General features: G+C 33.7%; 1 protein-coding gene across 1 annotated transcript; it reads right to left on the bottom strand.

Moving 5' to 3' along the window:
* Positions 1-3707: 3707 nt before the first annotated feature.
* LOC146898984 (G-type lectin S-receptor-like serine/threonine-protein kinase CES101) lies at positions 3708-15205 on the bottom strand. Its single transcript, XM_085733158.1, has 7 exons — positions 13876-15205; positions 5890-6027; positions 5608-5795; positions 4913-5123; positions 4498-4735; positions 4253-4403; positions 3708-4178 (listed from the first exon to the last, which is right to left on the bottom strand). Exons 1-7 carry the CDS (start codon positions 15035-15037, stop codon positions 3858-3860), a joined length of 2409 nt encoding a protein of 802 aa, XP_085589284.1. The 5' UTR covers positions 15038-15205; the 3' UTR covers positions 3708-3857.
* Positions 15206-16667: the final 1462 nt, after the last annotated feature.

The following is a 16667-nucleotide window of genomic DNA, read 5'->3' as shown; positions in this document are numbered from 1 at the left end:
GCGATCAATCTACGGATTGAAGCAAGCTTCCAGAAGTTGGAATCTTCGTTTTGATGAAACTGTACAACAATATGGATTCATTAAAAATGAAGATGAGCCTTGTGTTTACAAGAAGGTTAGTGGGAGCATAGTCTCATTTCTGGTTTTATATGTGGATGACATATTGTTAATCGGAAATGACATCCCTACATTACAAGGAATCAAAACTTGGTTAGGGAAATGCTTTTCTATGAAAGACTTAGGTGAAGCCTCCTATATATTAGGAATCAGGATCTATAGAGATAGATCACAGAGATTGCTTGGCTTAAGTCAGGGTACATATATAGATAAAGTCCTGAGACGTTTCAATATGCATGATTCCAAGAAAGGATTCATCCCTATGTCGTCAGGTATAAATCTATCAAAGACTCAATCCCCTTCGACTAATGAAGAAAGGGATCGAATGCGTGATATTCCATATGCTTCAGCAATTGGGTCTATCATGTATGCTATGTTATGTACTCGACCAGATGTCTCGTATGCTTTGAGTGCTACGAGCAGATACCAGTCTAATCCTGGCAATGATCATTGGATTGCTGTCAAGAATATCCTTAAGTACTTGAGAAGAACTAAGGATACTTTCTTGATCTATGGAGGTCAAGAAGAGCTCTCTGTAATTGGTTACACTGATGCTAGTTTTCAGACAGATCATGATGACTTTAAATCGCAATCTGGATATGTGTTTTGCTTAAATGGCGGTGCTGTGAGCTGGAAGAGTTCAAAGCAAGAAACAGTCGCTGATTCTACAACAGAAGCCGAGTATATTGCTGCATCTAATGCCGCAAAGGAAGCTGTTTGGATTAAGAAATTCATTTCTGATCTTGGAATAGTTCCAAGTATTGTGGATCCCATTGGATTACTATGTGATAACAATGGAGCAATCGCACAAGCCAAAGAACCTAGATCTCACCAGAAATCCAAACACATACAAAGGCGCTATCATCTTATTCGAGAGATTATCGAAAGAGGAGATGTTAAAATATGCAAAGTACCAACATTAGAGAATGTTGCTGATCCACTTACTAAAGCTCTTGCCCAGCAGAAGCATGATGGTCATACTAGATCTATGGGTATTAGGTTTATGCCTGATTGGCTCTAGTGCTAGTGGGAGATTGTTGGTGTAAGCCCTAGAGGCCAATAATTTATGCTAAACTTATCTTATGTATCATGACTTTTATTATTGAATAATATATGGCACTCTTTATTATATTTATGTAATGTTAATAAAGTCCTTAGAATAGATAGTTCGTGTAATAATATAATTAAGTGTGACTTAATCATGAGATTACATTATCATAAAGAACGCTATTCTTAAATGCATCCGTAGTCAAAGCTTTAATATGAATAAAGGATAATAATAAAGCGTCGAGACTATTATGTACGTAGACTGATGACCGCATCTCATGGGTCATAGATATGAGATATTAAGTCTATACATAGGTATAAATATTAGGAGTAATATTTATACTGGATTGACCCACCGTGAGAATACTACATAGTAAGTTATGCAATTGTCATAAGATATTCTCACAGTGATAATAGTGTACATCACTCTTAGACCTGAAACCACTATGATCCCTAGATGTGGACTCAAGTGCTTTGTTGCCATTCTAACGTTGTCTGTAAAAGGATAACCATAACGTTGGTTGATGGGTACTTGATGAAGCATGCTGAGGGACATGAGTGTCCTAGATGGGATTTGTCCCTCCTCATAAACGGGAGATATATCTTTAGGCCTCTTGATGAAATATGACTGTAAAACTGCATGGCCATGCCGAACTAAGTCAATATAAGATATTGGACTTATTCGTTATTCAGTATATTTCGGAATCAAGGAATATAAATATTGATCTATACAAGGGTGACAATATCTATGCCTTGGGATCAATAAAGATATCGAGACAAAGGAGTAAGTGTACACATGAGTATTATCATGGAAAGGTTTCGTCAGATCACTTGACATTCTTGTCACTTGGGTAGCAATGATGTGTTGCTAGATACCGCTCATTGTTTATAATATTAAATATTAGATTTAATATTATTGCCAACGTGACTAGAACCTATAGGGTCACACACAAAGAACAGTCAAAAGAGAAATATATAAGTATGACTTATATAAGGGGTGCGTTTAGTAAATAACGCTAATTAGTTAGCAAAATTACTAAACTCGTTGTTGGGCTTACTGAAGCCCAATAGTGACTTCTGACTTGCAGAGCACACTAGAAGTTCTATAAATAGAACTCTAGTGCTGAAGTTTTTGGTTACACGTTTTGGAGCAACCCTTCTTCTCTGCACTTCCGATTCATTGGCTAGCACCGAGTTTTGGAGGAGCACTGTTCGTGTGGACTTGCTAGAGGCCTTGCTGCTTGCTGCTTGCTTGGCTGTGATCTAGATTCCAGTTTGCAGTTTCCAACGTTCAGATTCCAAATTTCGAGGTAACAATCAAATCACTGATTCATGTTTGAATTTCGTAATGATCCAAGGAAAGAAAATCGAAATTATTCCGCTGCTTCTACTCCATTCTTTTATTCGATTTTCCTTCAGGATAAGGCTTGGGAACATCTCCACATGATTGAGAATTAGACGGATGCTAATCTTGAATGAAATTGAAATCGTGGAGGTGGAGATGTCACCGGAGATTGGGATCGGAGATGGATTGGTTTCCAGTGATCAGAGTTTCATTATCATTGAGCAGAGAAGTTTTTCTGCATCGATGTTAAGACTAGGAGTTGCAGTAGTTGGCAAAAACAAGTCTAAGGTTAATTTTGGCATTTTGTATGAAAATAAATGGGGATCTCAATTGCCAGTGCATTCGTGGGATATGCACGATGGTTTTAGTCGTGCAATTGAGTATTTTCCTTAGCTATGCATCCATTAGCTATGGAATTTGCAACATTTACTATCCATAATAGTTCTTCTATAGATCCTCCAAAACACTCAGATTTAAATTCAATATTTATGTATAGAATAAAGTAGAACGAAACCAAATTAAAATTACCATGATTCAAACCATGAACTGCATTGAAGAATTCCACCATTTCCTGAGCCAACTTATTCAAAGAAATAAGCACCAAAAGAAAATTCATACAACATGAATATTATTAGACTTTGAGTTCAATAACACAAAATCAGTATAATTTCGTCCCAAATTATCATTAATATTAATTCTGATACATCATTAAGATTACTAAACACATTTTAAAAAAACTCTAGGGATATACTCATGACGGCAGTGGCATTGTGAAAGACATAAGTCAAACGAGAGAAATAAGGAAGAAGAATAGGAGAGACTAACAGAATTAGGCTTGAGAAATGAGAGACAACGAGAAAAACAATTTTGTCGTTTGGTCACTGTAGCTGCAATAAATCGACGCCGACGCATTCTTGTTGATCTGACAGTGGCCGTTACCGAATTTGAGGATACATTGGCGGCGGTTTTAGCTAAGGATAGTTGGAGAGAGAGAGAGAGAGGGGCTACAGAGGTACTGTGTTGGTGTGTGGCTTTCACAACCTCCCATTTGTGAAATAAATTAAACTAAAACGTTATCTATTTTTGTGATTGGCATGCTTTTTAAATAGCAGAGATAAGGGGCTAATTAGCAAGCTTTTCATAAACCAATTTTTATGGAACTAATTTGTTATCTGCCATTAATAAAAAAAACTTGTTATGAAAAATCTCATACATACTACAATATATTGACGAGAACTACCATGAAAAAAATACATATTAAAAGGAACATTGCGAGTATACTTTTACAGACACAGGAAATGAGTATATATTTCATAAACAAAAACCATATTCAAGCGATATTTATTACTTATATTTTCCCTTCTACTTCACATGAGGTAGAAATTGTTGTCGTAGAATAGGTGTCGGTGTCTTTCCCTTTGGAAGTTGTTTCCCCCTCAAAGATCTCTCTTGTAAAATAGAATGCTGGTCTTCTTGGTAAGGTTGTGAGTTCATATTTGTTTGTTAACATTGATATAACATCAGACATTGTAGGTCGGTCATTTGCATATTGTTCTACACATAAGAGACCAACATGAATGCACCTTTGCACTTCATCAAGAACAAGTGTGTCATTTAATGTTGGATCCATTAGCTTTAGATACTCACCATCATTCCATAGCTCCCATGCCTATTAATAATTTAATCAAATTAGGAACAACAAATAATTTATTAAAAAAAACTTAATGGAATGAATTGACATACATGTCCTATTAGATTTAGTGGACGATCAACATCATAGAAGCTATTGTTTTTTCTTCCACAAACGATTTCAAGTAGCAACACTCCAAAGCTATAGACGTCAGACTTTGTAGAACAAACTCCTTCCATGGCATATTCTGGAGACATGTATCCACTACACAAAAATATCATAACTTTCAAAAAAAAAATAAAGTTTTCACAAAATCATCAATAAAACATTTGAAATAAATAAAATTTTGAAAACTCACTATGTCCCAACAATTCTGTTGGTATTTACTACGGACTCCTGCTGTGTAAACATTCTTGCCATACCAAAATCAGCAATTTTTGGGTTCATATTCTCATCAAGAAGTATGTTGCTAGCTTTCAAGTCTCTATGAATGATTTTGAGTCTTGAGTACTTATGAAGATAGAGCAATCCTTGAGCAATTCCTTCTATTACGTTGAAACGCTTCTTCCAATCTAGCAGCTTCTTTTTCGTACAATCTTCGCAATGAAAACATAATAATTAATGTTAAAATGTATATTACTCAAAAGTAGCAAACCCTAATGTTATTTAGTTTTCCATGGCTAACTAATGAGTAAATAAAACATGATAATTACTTGTTTATTTTAAAGTTAGGATAACATCACATACAAATATAGAGTTCAACACATTCTCACCAAATAGGTAGAAATCCAAGCTTTTGTTTGGCATATATTCGTAAATCAGAATCCTTTCTTCTTCATGAATGCAACAACCAAGTAGTTGTACAAGATTTGTGTGCTGAAGTTCACATATAAGTACCAATTCATTTTTGAATTCCACAATTCCTTGTCCAGATGTTTTTGAAAGTCTTTTTACAGCAACTTCTTGCCCTGTTGCCAAGATTCCCTGAAGTCGTAAAACAAAAGGACAAAATTTCAGTGCATTTCCGTAAATACTTTTCTTATGATTCTTAACTTAAAATACTCTTTTTGTTGTTACAATAACAAACAATGAGAAAATTAAAAATACCTAAAAAAATGCATATAAGATTTGTCCGAAACAATAATCACCAACCATTTCAGTGCATTTCCGTAAATACTTTTCTTATGATTCTTAACTTAAAATACTCTTTTTGTTGTTACAATAACAAACAATGAGAAAATTAAAAATACCTAAAAAAATGCATATAAGATTTGTCCGAAACAATAATCACCAACCATGAAAAATAATATTAACACATTAGAAACATTTGTTTGCATTGCACCCAAAAAAAAAAAACACTTGTTTGCAACATGAAGCTGGTGCCATAATTATACTAGTAATATAAAACATGCTTTTAAACAAACATAATCATTCACGTATAAAAAATACAATTTAACTATAAAGTCACCTTATAAACAGGTCCATAGCCTCCCTGTCCTAACTTGTTTTCAGGGGAAAATTCCATAGTTGCTTCCATGATTGATGTAAAGTTAAAAACTTTTATATCATGTCCCTTGAAGTCATCTTCAAGATCTTTGATATCATATGATTCCACCAAATCATTGCTTTTACCTTCCTTTCTTTTACTTTTATTATCTACATAAGCAAAAAAATCAAAGATAAAGATACAACCTATACATATCCATCTTTTTTTTTTACCTGCATTCACTATTTTAAAGTATCCATATACCTTGTAGTGCATGTTTTTGTTTCTTTTTGGCTAGGCATAAAATGAGTGGGAATAATATGAGTAAAGCAATTGCTATTGCAGAACCTATCCATATCCACCTTTTAACACCTGCATTTTTTTTTGAAGACCTTTTTACACCTGCATTGACTATACAAGATCAGTTTGAATTGTGATATAAGCATATTCATCTCAAACATTTAATTCTTTTTGGTCTTATCTTGATGCCAAACCCTAATCCTATACTTCAACTTCAAATAAAAAAAAAATCCTCGTTTATAAATATGACTTTTGGAATCATGAGGATTATTATTTTCCATCACAAGTTTAGTCACCAAAGAAAAACTATACCCTCAAATGCTCAAACACTCATAACTTTCTCTTGACTAATCCGCTTTCAATTTCATCCATTGTGATATATCTTTCGTAACATCAAGAATCTTACTACAAAAGTTTGTTGATGTTCCATTTTAATTTTGGCTATTGTTTCTATCATTGATCAATACAAATATATCCCTTTGACACCTTTATATTTTATTTGTGTTCTTTAGATCTTGTGAAATAAATTTGATTAGAATGACTGTGATTAAGCGATTGTGGTGAGGATGTAAAAGTGATTGCGATAAAGCAAATATGATGAGTAGTGATTCTGATGAAGCGATGTGATGAAACAATTATGATTAAACAATTCTGATGAAGCGATCGTGAGGAAGCGATTGTGAGATGAAGTGATTCCATGTCGAGTTAAACCTTATTTTAAAATTTAAGTGACATTTTCGATAATCTAATCTATAGAGGAGGGCAGTTGGGTAGCTCAACAATTGAGTTAAGGGGTTAAAAAGTTGTCGAAGTCTATGATTGAAGTCATAACAAAGAAAAAAATACTAACACGATATACTAACATTTGCGATTAAAATTACAGCATGTTCGTGGTGCGGTTTGGTTCGGTTTTCAGACTAAAAGTCATCCGAACCGCAAGATAAAAAAGCATGCGGTTTGGTTTGGTGTGGTTGACTTTTAAAATAAAAACCGAACCAAACCAAACCAAACCAATGCGGATTGTGTTGGATCGGTTGGTGTGGTTTTTTTTTTTTTTATACAATATAATTTTGTTTCCAACATTAATATCAAGTTAAAATGGTAAAAACACAACCAATTTTAAACAATGTTTCCAAAATTATAGTTTAATTTTCATCAAACAATGTTTCCAACAACATAGACTAGATTTAAAACGTGTATAAAAAGTAATCATATATTCCGTAAGAAATGAAAAAGACTATTTTATCATTATCTAAGAGTTCAACTAGCACATATATAGATGTATTTCATTGAGTTATATTCCGTAAGAAATGCAAAAGACTATTTTATCATTATCTAAAAGTTCAAGTAGCACATATATAGATGTATTTCATTGAGTTTCTATGAGTATTGGTATAGGTGACATAGGTTTAATTATTGTTTTTCTTTTGTTTCGGATTGGTTTGGTTTGGCTCGGTTCGGTTGATAAGATAAAAACCGCAAACCGAACCATGCAGTTGTATAAAAAATGATCCAAATACATCTGAACCAAATGCAGTTTTTTGCGGTTTTAGGTTAGGTCGGTTCGGTTTGCGATTTTCTTATTGAATTGGTTCGGTTTTGAACATCCATAATTAAAATACCGATTTATGATGGGTCTCATTACAAAGACGTTTGATTCCAATCAATTTTTTTTTTTTTTTTTTACTGTTGTTTTTGGATTTCCAAATATTTGAATTTCCAAATTCTATTATCTACCGAAGTTGTTACTAGGTTGAGTCACGACCAGGTCGCTCTCTTTAAGACGTTTCGTGGCACTACCCAAAATTGTGCAAGGTAGACTATCAACCACGCCGCCTCCAGGATAAAACAAGCCCAGCTACAACTGTTCGATTAACTACTGCACTGTAGAAAACCGTTCGAGAATTACACCGTCAAATATGGTACTAAGACCACTCTTTAATACTGAAACCACTTTAATATGGTATTATTACCATTCTATATGGTGCTAAGACCACTCAAATATGGTGTTTCCACCATTCTAACTTTTAAGTTCTCCAAACTTTCAATATGGTACTACGACCACTCAAATATGGTGATACCACCATTTCTCCTCAAATAGAAAAATATTTAAATAATTTATATACTGTTAAGATCATTCATAATTCCGACGGGACATTATTATTACGAAAGGGACTATGATCTTAATAGTACTCTTTATTCCGAAGGGACATATATTATCGAAAGGGACTATGAACTTAAGACCATTCTTAATTCCGAAGGGACATTAAACCGAAAAGGGACTATGGTCTTAAGAACACTCTTAAAAGTATGGTTCAATCGATTGATCGAAGCCACTCGATACGGTACGTAACCGCTCTATTTGAAACCGAAAGGGACAGAAAGGAGTAGAAGCAGAAGAAACTTGTTAACACAAGTCGGAGGGAGAAGAGAAGAAAAGAATTCCCGACAACTCAATGAAATTCTTTTCGGTGTGTGGAATGCACTGTGTGAGCTCTCTATTTATAGAGAAAATTCACAACTAATAAGTGAGAAACTTTGGGAACAAGTAATATGAGAAACTTTGGGAACAAGTAACATATTACTTTGTGATTAAGTAATTCACATATTAGATCTAGTACAAAAATATCTTAATTGAGTACTAAAATATATTAAATTTAGTACAAAAATATATTATATTATGTACCAAAATATTTTAGTAAAACTTGGGGACTAAGAAAGCACTTTCTAATAATGATTAAATTAATTATTTAATTTATCATTTCCAAATAATAAAAATATATATCAATATATATTTTTTCTCTAGCGCTTATGTACCCCCATTAATTAGAGGTACACCCCCACTATATAAACACTACTAATGTGTGTGTTCCATCCGATGTGGGACTTCCACTTTTTTCAATTCACACAACACTAGTTCTACCCAACATGGGAATTTGTGTTTAGTCTTTTTTACTCAATTTCGACACATGTTCCAACAATCCCCCACTTGAATTTAAAAAATGGTTTCAGAAATAACGTCAAAAACGTCTCCATAAGATTTGCTAGTAAACAAAGGTGTCGCCTACAACTTGAACCTCTGCATAGCGAGTAAAATTCTGATTAACAAGAGTTGCTTACAGCATTGAACTCTATCTCAGACATAGAACCCACACACAAACCTTTTCATAAGGTGTATTCTAAAAGCCCGTGCGTTTATGGCCTTGCACGTGTATCCCGGTTTTAACGAACGCTCTAGGTATTCTGCCCCGAATTCCATAGGAACCGGCCCTTAGTTCCACATTCGTATAGGTGAGTCTATCAAGAGTACTCCTGTAGCTATGTACTCCACTCCCAATAGAGTATAGATCTCATTAAGAGTTTCTATTATCTCATCCTTCTATCGCTGCAGGAATCATGCTTTCTTACTTTTATCATAGCATGTTCTATCATTTGTGACTTGTTATTACCCATTGAACCTATTTCTTGGGATCTCCAGTCATGTAGGTCGGGTTACCATCACTTGTGACCTTTGGGCATAAGTCCCATCCTATAGGATGTGTTTAGGACTTTCTTTTTAGTAATTCCTTTCGTCAAAGGATTAACTAATTCTTTATCAGTACGTACATGATCTACTTTAACCGTTCCTTTTGAGAGTAGCTAGCTCTCTATTTCTCTGTGTTCGTGCCTCTTACCATTGTGGTAACGATTCTCAATTTTGTAATAGCTGCAGACCATCACAATAAATTAACACTTCTGGAACCGGTTTTATCCACTAAGGGATTTCAACTAGCAAGCATCTTATCAACTTACCTCTTCACTAGTTTTCTCTAGTGTTCTCATCTCAGATTCATTCCATATTGGACTGAGTCCATATCATTTGTTTTAACAAACAACTCCTCTAGTGATGCTCAATATACAAACACTAGTCGCTAAATATTCATCTGAAAGATGTTTTATTTTATATCTTGTACCATTTAAGTACAATAGGTTACTCCTAGTGAAGTAATCTTAGAGTCATAGTTTTCTTAAGGCACCTCATGACTCTTTCTATAGCATGACAATGCTTCTCATCCGTCTACTAGTAAACTTGCACAAGAGTTTCACGACATCGGCAATGTCGGATCTAATACATTCAGTGGCTTACCTAAGGACTGCCAATGATGCTCGCATATTTTATTTGTTTAACTCCATCTCAAGTGTTCTTACACTTGGATCATAATATATGATTGCAAGTTTACGGTGAAATAATAATATTTCCTTAAGAACTTCTCAACTTTGTGAGATTTATCAAAAAAGTTCTTTTTTTTTTTTAATCTAGTAATCTTGAAACCAAGAATTACTTCAACTTTGTCTAGGTCTTTCTTATCAATGTTATTGATAAACAATGATTTCACATAATTCATAACATGAATCTTTAAATCAAATATGAGCAAGTCGTCTTCATAGAGACATATGATCGTGCAAATATTATTTGTCACTTTCATTCACTTTATACTCATTCGATAGCATTAGAATGCCAAATTTTTCTTGTCATTCCTTAAGAGTTTATTTTAGACCTCACAAAGAATTATCTAACTTACAGACTTTGTTTTCTTGTCCATGAATCGCAAAACGTTCAGGTTGTTTCATATAGATTTCTTCTTCTAATTCACCATAAAAAAGGCAACTTTCACATCCATTTGGAGTACTATCGAGTTATGAACGGCGGCTAAAGGGACTAGTACTTTCATTGATAGCATTTTCGTGACTGGTGAATGACTGTCGAAGAAGTCTATATTTTTCTCTTTGTCTAAAACCTTTGACTACAAGGAGAGCCTTGTATTCATCAACCGTACCATCAGGTTTTAGTTCCTTTTTCCAAAATCCAAATACAACCGATTGATTTTGCAACTATGAGACAAGTCAACCAAGTGTCATGTTTTGTTAGACTCTAGAAAATCCATTTCATCGTTTATTGCTTCTTGCCAAAATTCAACATCCAATGAGGATATGTCTTATTTAAGGCTTAATGGATCTTCTTCCAATGTATAAACCAAGTTCATACTCTTTAGCAATTCTAGCTTTCTTACCTCCTTGAGGTTCTATAACATCTCATATGATGTTTTCATAACTATTTCTAATTACATGAATGTGATTAGATATAGTGCCCCCACTAGTTCTTAATTTTTAGAAGGAAATTTAGTTTACCCCCACTAGTGCCCCCACTATTCTTTAATTTACAGGGGTACTTACTTCATAGAAATCAACATCTTTTTAATTCTATGATCACTTTAACATTTAGGTCCTAAAACCTATATGCTTCGTTATTTATAACATACCTAATGAATACACATTCATAGGCTCTACTAGTGAGTTTAACTCTCTTGGGGTCCTGAAGCCAAATATAGTCCGGACAATCCCAAGTTCAAAAATAAGACAAGTTGGATTGTCTTTTCTTCAAAAATTTCTTAATTAGAATTTTTGTTCTTAGACTTGGGTACTCTATAAATTTCAATTTCAATTTTTGTTATAAAAATTGAACATTCAAGCATATCAATTTTATTTTCCAAAATTCACAGTCATCAATAAATATGATAAAAACATCATTTTATCATTTCTAATTTATGTGTCATCAAATTCACACATATCATAATTTATTATGTTTAGAGATTCATATTCTCTAAATTCTGATTTATATGAACTTTTGGTTCATATATCTTGACTGCAATAAATAAAATTGTCTAATTATAACGTTGGAATTAAATCCAAGTTACTCAAATTTAAAATTAAAAGCTTGTTCGTGATCAATTTTGACATGTCAAATATTAAAATCACCCAACTTATAAAATAGAAGGAGAATTTAATTTCGAACATGTCATCAAAGACGCAATCTTTTTCCACAAGGATGCATGATACACAAGTCTCTCTTTAAGTCTGAGTCAACTCAGTCTTATTCAGTAGAAATCTGAAATTCAGATTCTTTCTAGTATTTGTTTCAAACGTTTTGAACAAATTTCTCATATAATTTCTAATTCATCAAAAGACATTTTTTTTCTTTCAATGTTCATATTTCGACATGTAACAGAATCCATTAATATGGTAAAGTTATCCACATGTTCCTCGGTACATTCCAACTATTCAATAGTGTAGCATTCATTAGAACAAGACCGGTCAAAAGCAAATCCAAGTGGCGAAGGGAAGCAATGAACTTTAGAGTACTCAGTGCTTTCCATAACCAAGCGGTAATAGTGTTCATAGTATGCCCAACAGTAGATGAACAAATAATGCTTCAGTCAAATGAAGAGCATTTAATTAACAAAAAATTAGCCAAACTACATGGATGTGCCGAGGAACAGTTTTAATTATCCACAATTAACTCCATACTTTACCATTAAAAGGGATATGTGAATTTCATAGTGTTGTTGTTATAACAACATACACTTCATTGTTTCAGTCAAAAGGTGTATTTCTATAACTTGATTTATCCTTAATGTATTTAGGGACAATTGAAATCTCAATAAGTAATTTCTTCGGTAGACATAGCAGTCGAAACGTCTTAAAATTGTTGTTTTTGGATTTCCAAATATTTGAATTTCCAAATTCTATTATCTACCGAAGTTGTTACTAGGTTGAGTCACGACCAGGTCGCTCTCTTTAAGACGTTTCGTGGCACTACCCAAAATTGTGCAAGGTAGACTATCAACCACGCCGCCTCCAGGATAAAACAAGCCCAGCTACAACTGTTCGATTAACTACTGCACTGTAGAAAATCGTTCGAGAATTACACCGTCAAATATGGTACTAAGACCACTCTTTAATACTGAAACCACTTTAATATGGTATTATTACCATTCTATATGGTGCTAAGACCACTCAAATATGGTGTTTCCACCATTCTAACTTTTAAGTTCTCCAAACTTTCAATATGGTACTACGACCACTCAAATATGGTGATACCACCATTTCTCCTCAAATAGAAAAATATTTAAATAATTTATATACTGTTAAGATCATTCATAATTCCGACGGGACATTATTATTACGAAAGGGACTATGATCTTAATAGTACTCTTTATTCCGAAGGGACATATATTATCGAAAGGGACTATGAACTTAAGACCATTCTTAATTCCGAAGGGACATTAAACCGAAAAGGGACTATGGTCTTAAGAACACTCTTAAAAGTATGGTTCAATCGATTGATCGAAGCCACTCGATACGGTACGTAACCGCTCTATTTGAAACCGAAAGGGACAGAAAGGAGTAGAAGCAGAAGAAACTTGTTAACACAAGTCGGAGGGAGAAGAGAAGAAAAGAATTCCCGACAACTCAATGAAATTCTTTTCGGTGTGTGGAATGCACTGTGTGAGCTCTCTATTTATAGAGAAAATTCACAACTAATAAGTGAGAAACTTTGGGAACAAGTAATATGAGAAACTTTGGGAACAAGTAACATATTACTTTGTGATTAAGTAATTCACATATTAGATCTAGTACAAAAATATCTTAATTGAGTACTAAAATATATTAAATTTAGTACAAAAATATATTATATTATGTACCAAAATATTTTAGTAAAACTTGGGGACTAAGAAAGCACTTTCTAATAATGATTAAATTAATTATTTAATTTATCATTTCCAAATAATAAAAATATATATCAATATATATTTTTTCTCTAGCGCTTATGTACCCCCATTAATTAGAGGTACACCCCCACTATATAAACACTACTAATGTGTGTGTTCCATCCGATGTGGGACTTCCACTTTTTTCAATTCACACAACACTAGTTCTACCCAACATGGGAATTTGTGTTTAGTCTTTTTTACTCAATTTCGACACATGTTCCAACAGTTACCGATTCCAATCAATTTAATTTGTCCTTGGATTGACATCCGCTATCTAATGGGCTGAAGGAAGGCAGTTTTTACGGTGGAATAAGCAGAAAATAAATAATCACTTAAAATGACATTATAACTTACGTACCATGGGAATTCCGAGCTGATTTTGTTGGCTTCACCAAGGTGTAAAAGATATTCGGAACCACCTGAACATCTTTTGTCGAATTCCATGAATAGAATACACATCCAGTCCCGTTTGCATTAAATTCTTGGAATGCATTGCAACTACAATTTTTCCAACATCTCACCTTGCAATCACTGTAACTATAAGTCACATCCTCTTCAAACCACCACGTTAAATTGTCTCTGTTTGGTCTTCCTGCCTTTTCCTGAAACACCTCACCAGGGTCCCTGCAAGTTGGTATATCCTCCCATTTTTGGCATCCTCCATCACTATTATATCCATAACACATATCTGCATTTACAATATCAACATCATTGTGTCCATCACCACCTACTAACCTCCCCTCCTCAGTTAGGTACCATCGCATAAACTTTCCATCTTTAACTTTGAATGCGAAAGACTCTTCAGTCTTGATAGAGACAATAATATATTGATACATATGTTGAACATTCGCCGGAATGTCCTCGAATAGTCCATTGCTTTTAAGTTTTCCACTTTTCCAATACACTTTGCCACTTTTCTTGATGTTCAATTCACCTTGTTTTGGTTCCCATTCAAGACTAAACTCACCTGAATTTATAAGCAAATGAGTCAACCCTGAAACCAATGACCAATTATGTCCGGTTTTTCGATTAACTCCCAATTTCATCGTTGGGATCAAAACATCTGTGGGATAATCAAAACTCTGCCATAATATATTCTTTGTCCCATTTGGGTGAAGTTGTTGAAGCACAAAGTTACCGTTGTCTAACATAGTGGCGACAGTGTTGTTGGTGGGTTGAGGCGAAGAGTAAATGATTATTGGTAAATTCCTATTTTGAAATTCTATTTTGAGCCTACCAGAGTAATCTAGTGATAGAATTGCTGAATCTATGTCTATGGGTTGATTTCTGTCATACATCCACAGTGGTGTATTGATATTAGCACTTATAATCAAGTGACCAATTTTGTGGAATTCAAGACAAAACTTGCCTTGTTTAGAACATAGCTTGGAATTGGAATTCACTGTATCACCTGGCTTCAAACTATCATTTGTTGCATTAACACAAATACTAGTAGAAGTGCTCCACAACATCCATAAGTATATCAAAACAATTTGTTTCTTTATTTTAAAGCTTATCATGATCGATGAATATTGTTTCAAAAAAGAAAGAGAAATATACTCACCAAACCTGAAGGAGAATAATTTAAACTCTTACAATCTGCACTGCCCAACTTTGAATTGGATTGTAAAAGGAAAAGAAAAAGATGTGCACCGCCCAACTCTTACTCAAAGCAACTTTATCTTTATTTTTACAACTTTATCTTTACAACATTTTTTAGAAGGCAAAGGAAAAGATTAGTTAACTTTAATACAATAATAATTGAAGCATGGGTAATTAAGGTAAAAATAATAATTTCCCTGTTCACAAGGGACCTAAGTCTTCCTAAAAAAAAAGGACCTAAGTTACGTTAGAACGTGTAAAGTTAAGTTTGAACTATTTTTTTACCAGAAATTAAGGTTTTTACCCTAAAAACACTGTTCACAGTGACAACGGCTCTGGTTTTTTTGTTGCAACTCTATTTATATGATTGAAATTGGGAAATGAATAGATATAATTATTCAAATTCGAGTAGGAATAGGTCATAGAAATTGAGAAAGACTTAAAATTTCATTATTTCATCATTCACGGATTACAGCCTTTTTTATAACACACCAATAACTACTTTTCTATAACCAACAAAGGATGTTAACGCATAAAATCTAATAACTGCCCAACATAGGCTCTTCAAAAAAAAAAAAATAACTGCCCACTATATAAAATTCATAATTAATAATTCATGTGATATACGTATTATTACTCCATCCATCAACAACAACATAGTCCTCAAGGTTGTAATAAGCACGCATCTAAACATCCACTAGTCATATGGCGTTGTATCCCATATATACAGTGTCACTGATTGTTCGTGTCATTGATCAATTTGGACAATTAATGATAATCCAACGATACTTTGAACCAGCTTAGGAGGCTTCATTAAAGAATGCCCAAATTTTCGAGTGGTTGTGTGGTTGATAAGAACACAAAACCAAGAGACATGTGAGAAGAAGTTATGTCTGGAAATGGCGGTGGGCACAAGAAATTGGAAGAACGGATTATCGATTCCTCAATCATAATTTTGGAGGAATCAAAACGAGAATCAGGATGAGGGTTCGATTCTTGTACCGTAGCAACGCAAAGATTCGGAAGCTGCCATTCTTTGCAATATGGCAAGTATTCTTGTAAGTTCCTTCATGATTTTAAAGTATGATTCATCTATACGTTGATCAATTTTTCTAAATGTTCGCGTATGGGAGAAATATAATTCATGGTTGAAACGGAGTTGAAATAGAGACAAATAATAATTTCAATTCAGGAGGAATAACGATAAGTCTCCTTAGAACTCATAATTCATATAACATAAATGCATAATTAATAATTCTTGTGATATACGAATCATCATTATGCAATCTCCTTGGTCATCACTCATAATTCCTTCATAATCTCCTTAGCTATCAAACACATCTGCAACGAAGGTATACGTGAAAATTAAATATCCTTTTTGTTGAAAATGATCATGCAATTGATTTGTGCTTAAATTTTTTATCCTATTGTTAGGAAACATGATATCCAAGGAAGGAATGAGAGAAAACTCAAAATTATTTCTTTTGATGATAAAAGTGAATATTACAAATGATGAAGTTCTCCCACCAATGGGGTTATTACAAGTAT

Source organism: Medicago sativa, chromosome 8 (genome assembly GCF_051527215.1).
Source record: "Medicago sativa cultivar Bolivia chromosome 8, Bolivia_mono, whole genome shotgun sequence".
NCBI lineage: Eukaryota > Viridiplantae > Streptophyta > Magnoliopsida > Fabales > Fabaceae > Medicago > Medicago sativa.
Note: the sequence above shows the minus strand (reverse complement) of the source record. Positions and strands in the feature narration are given on the sequence as shown.

What these genes read in the sequence shown, in the direction of transcription:
- LOC146898984 (XM_085733158.1), bottom strand. Translation starts at nt 15,037, where the DNA reads ATGATAAGCTTTAAAATAAAGAAACAAATTGTTTTGATATACTTATGG. An exon ending in ACAAAAACATGCACTACAAG is followed by an intron (nt 5,796 to 5,889) that starts GTATATGGATAC and finishes TTGCTTATGTAG; the next exon opens with ATAATAAAAGTAAAAGAAAG. An exon ending in CTTGGATTTCTACCTATTTG is followed by an intron (nt 4,736 to 4,912) that starts GTGAGAATGTGT and finishes TTCATTGCGAAG; the next exon opens with ATTGTACGAAAAAGAAGCTG.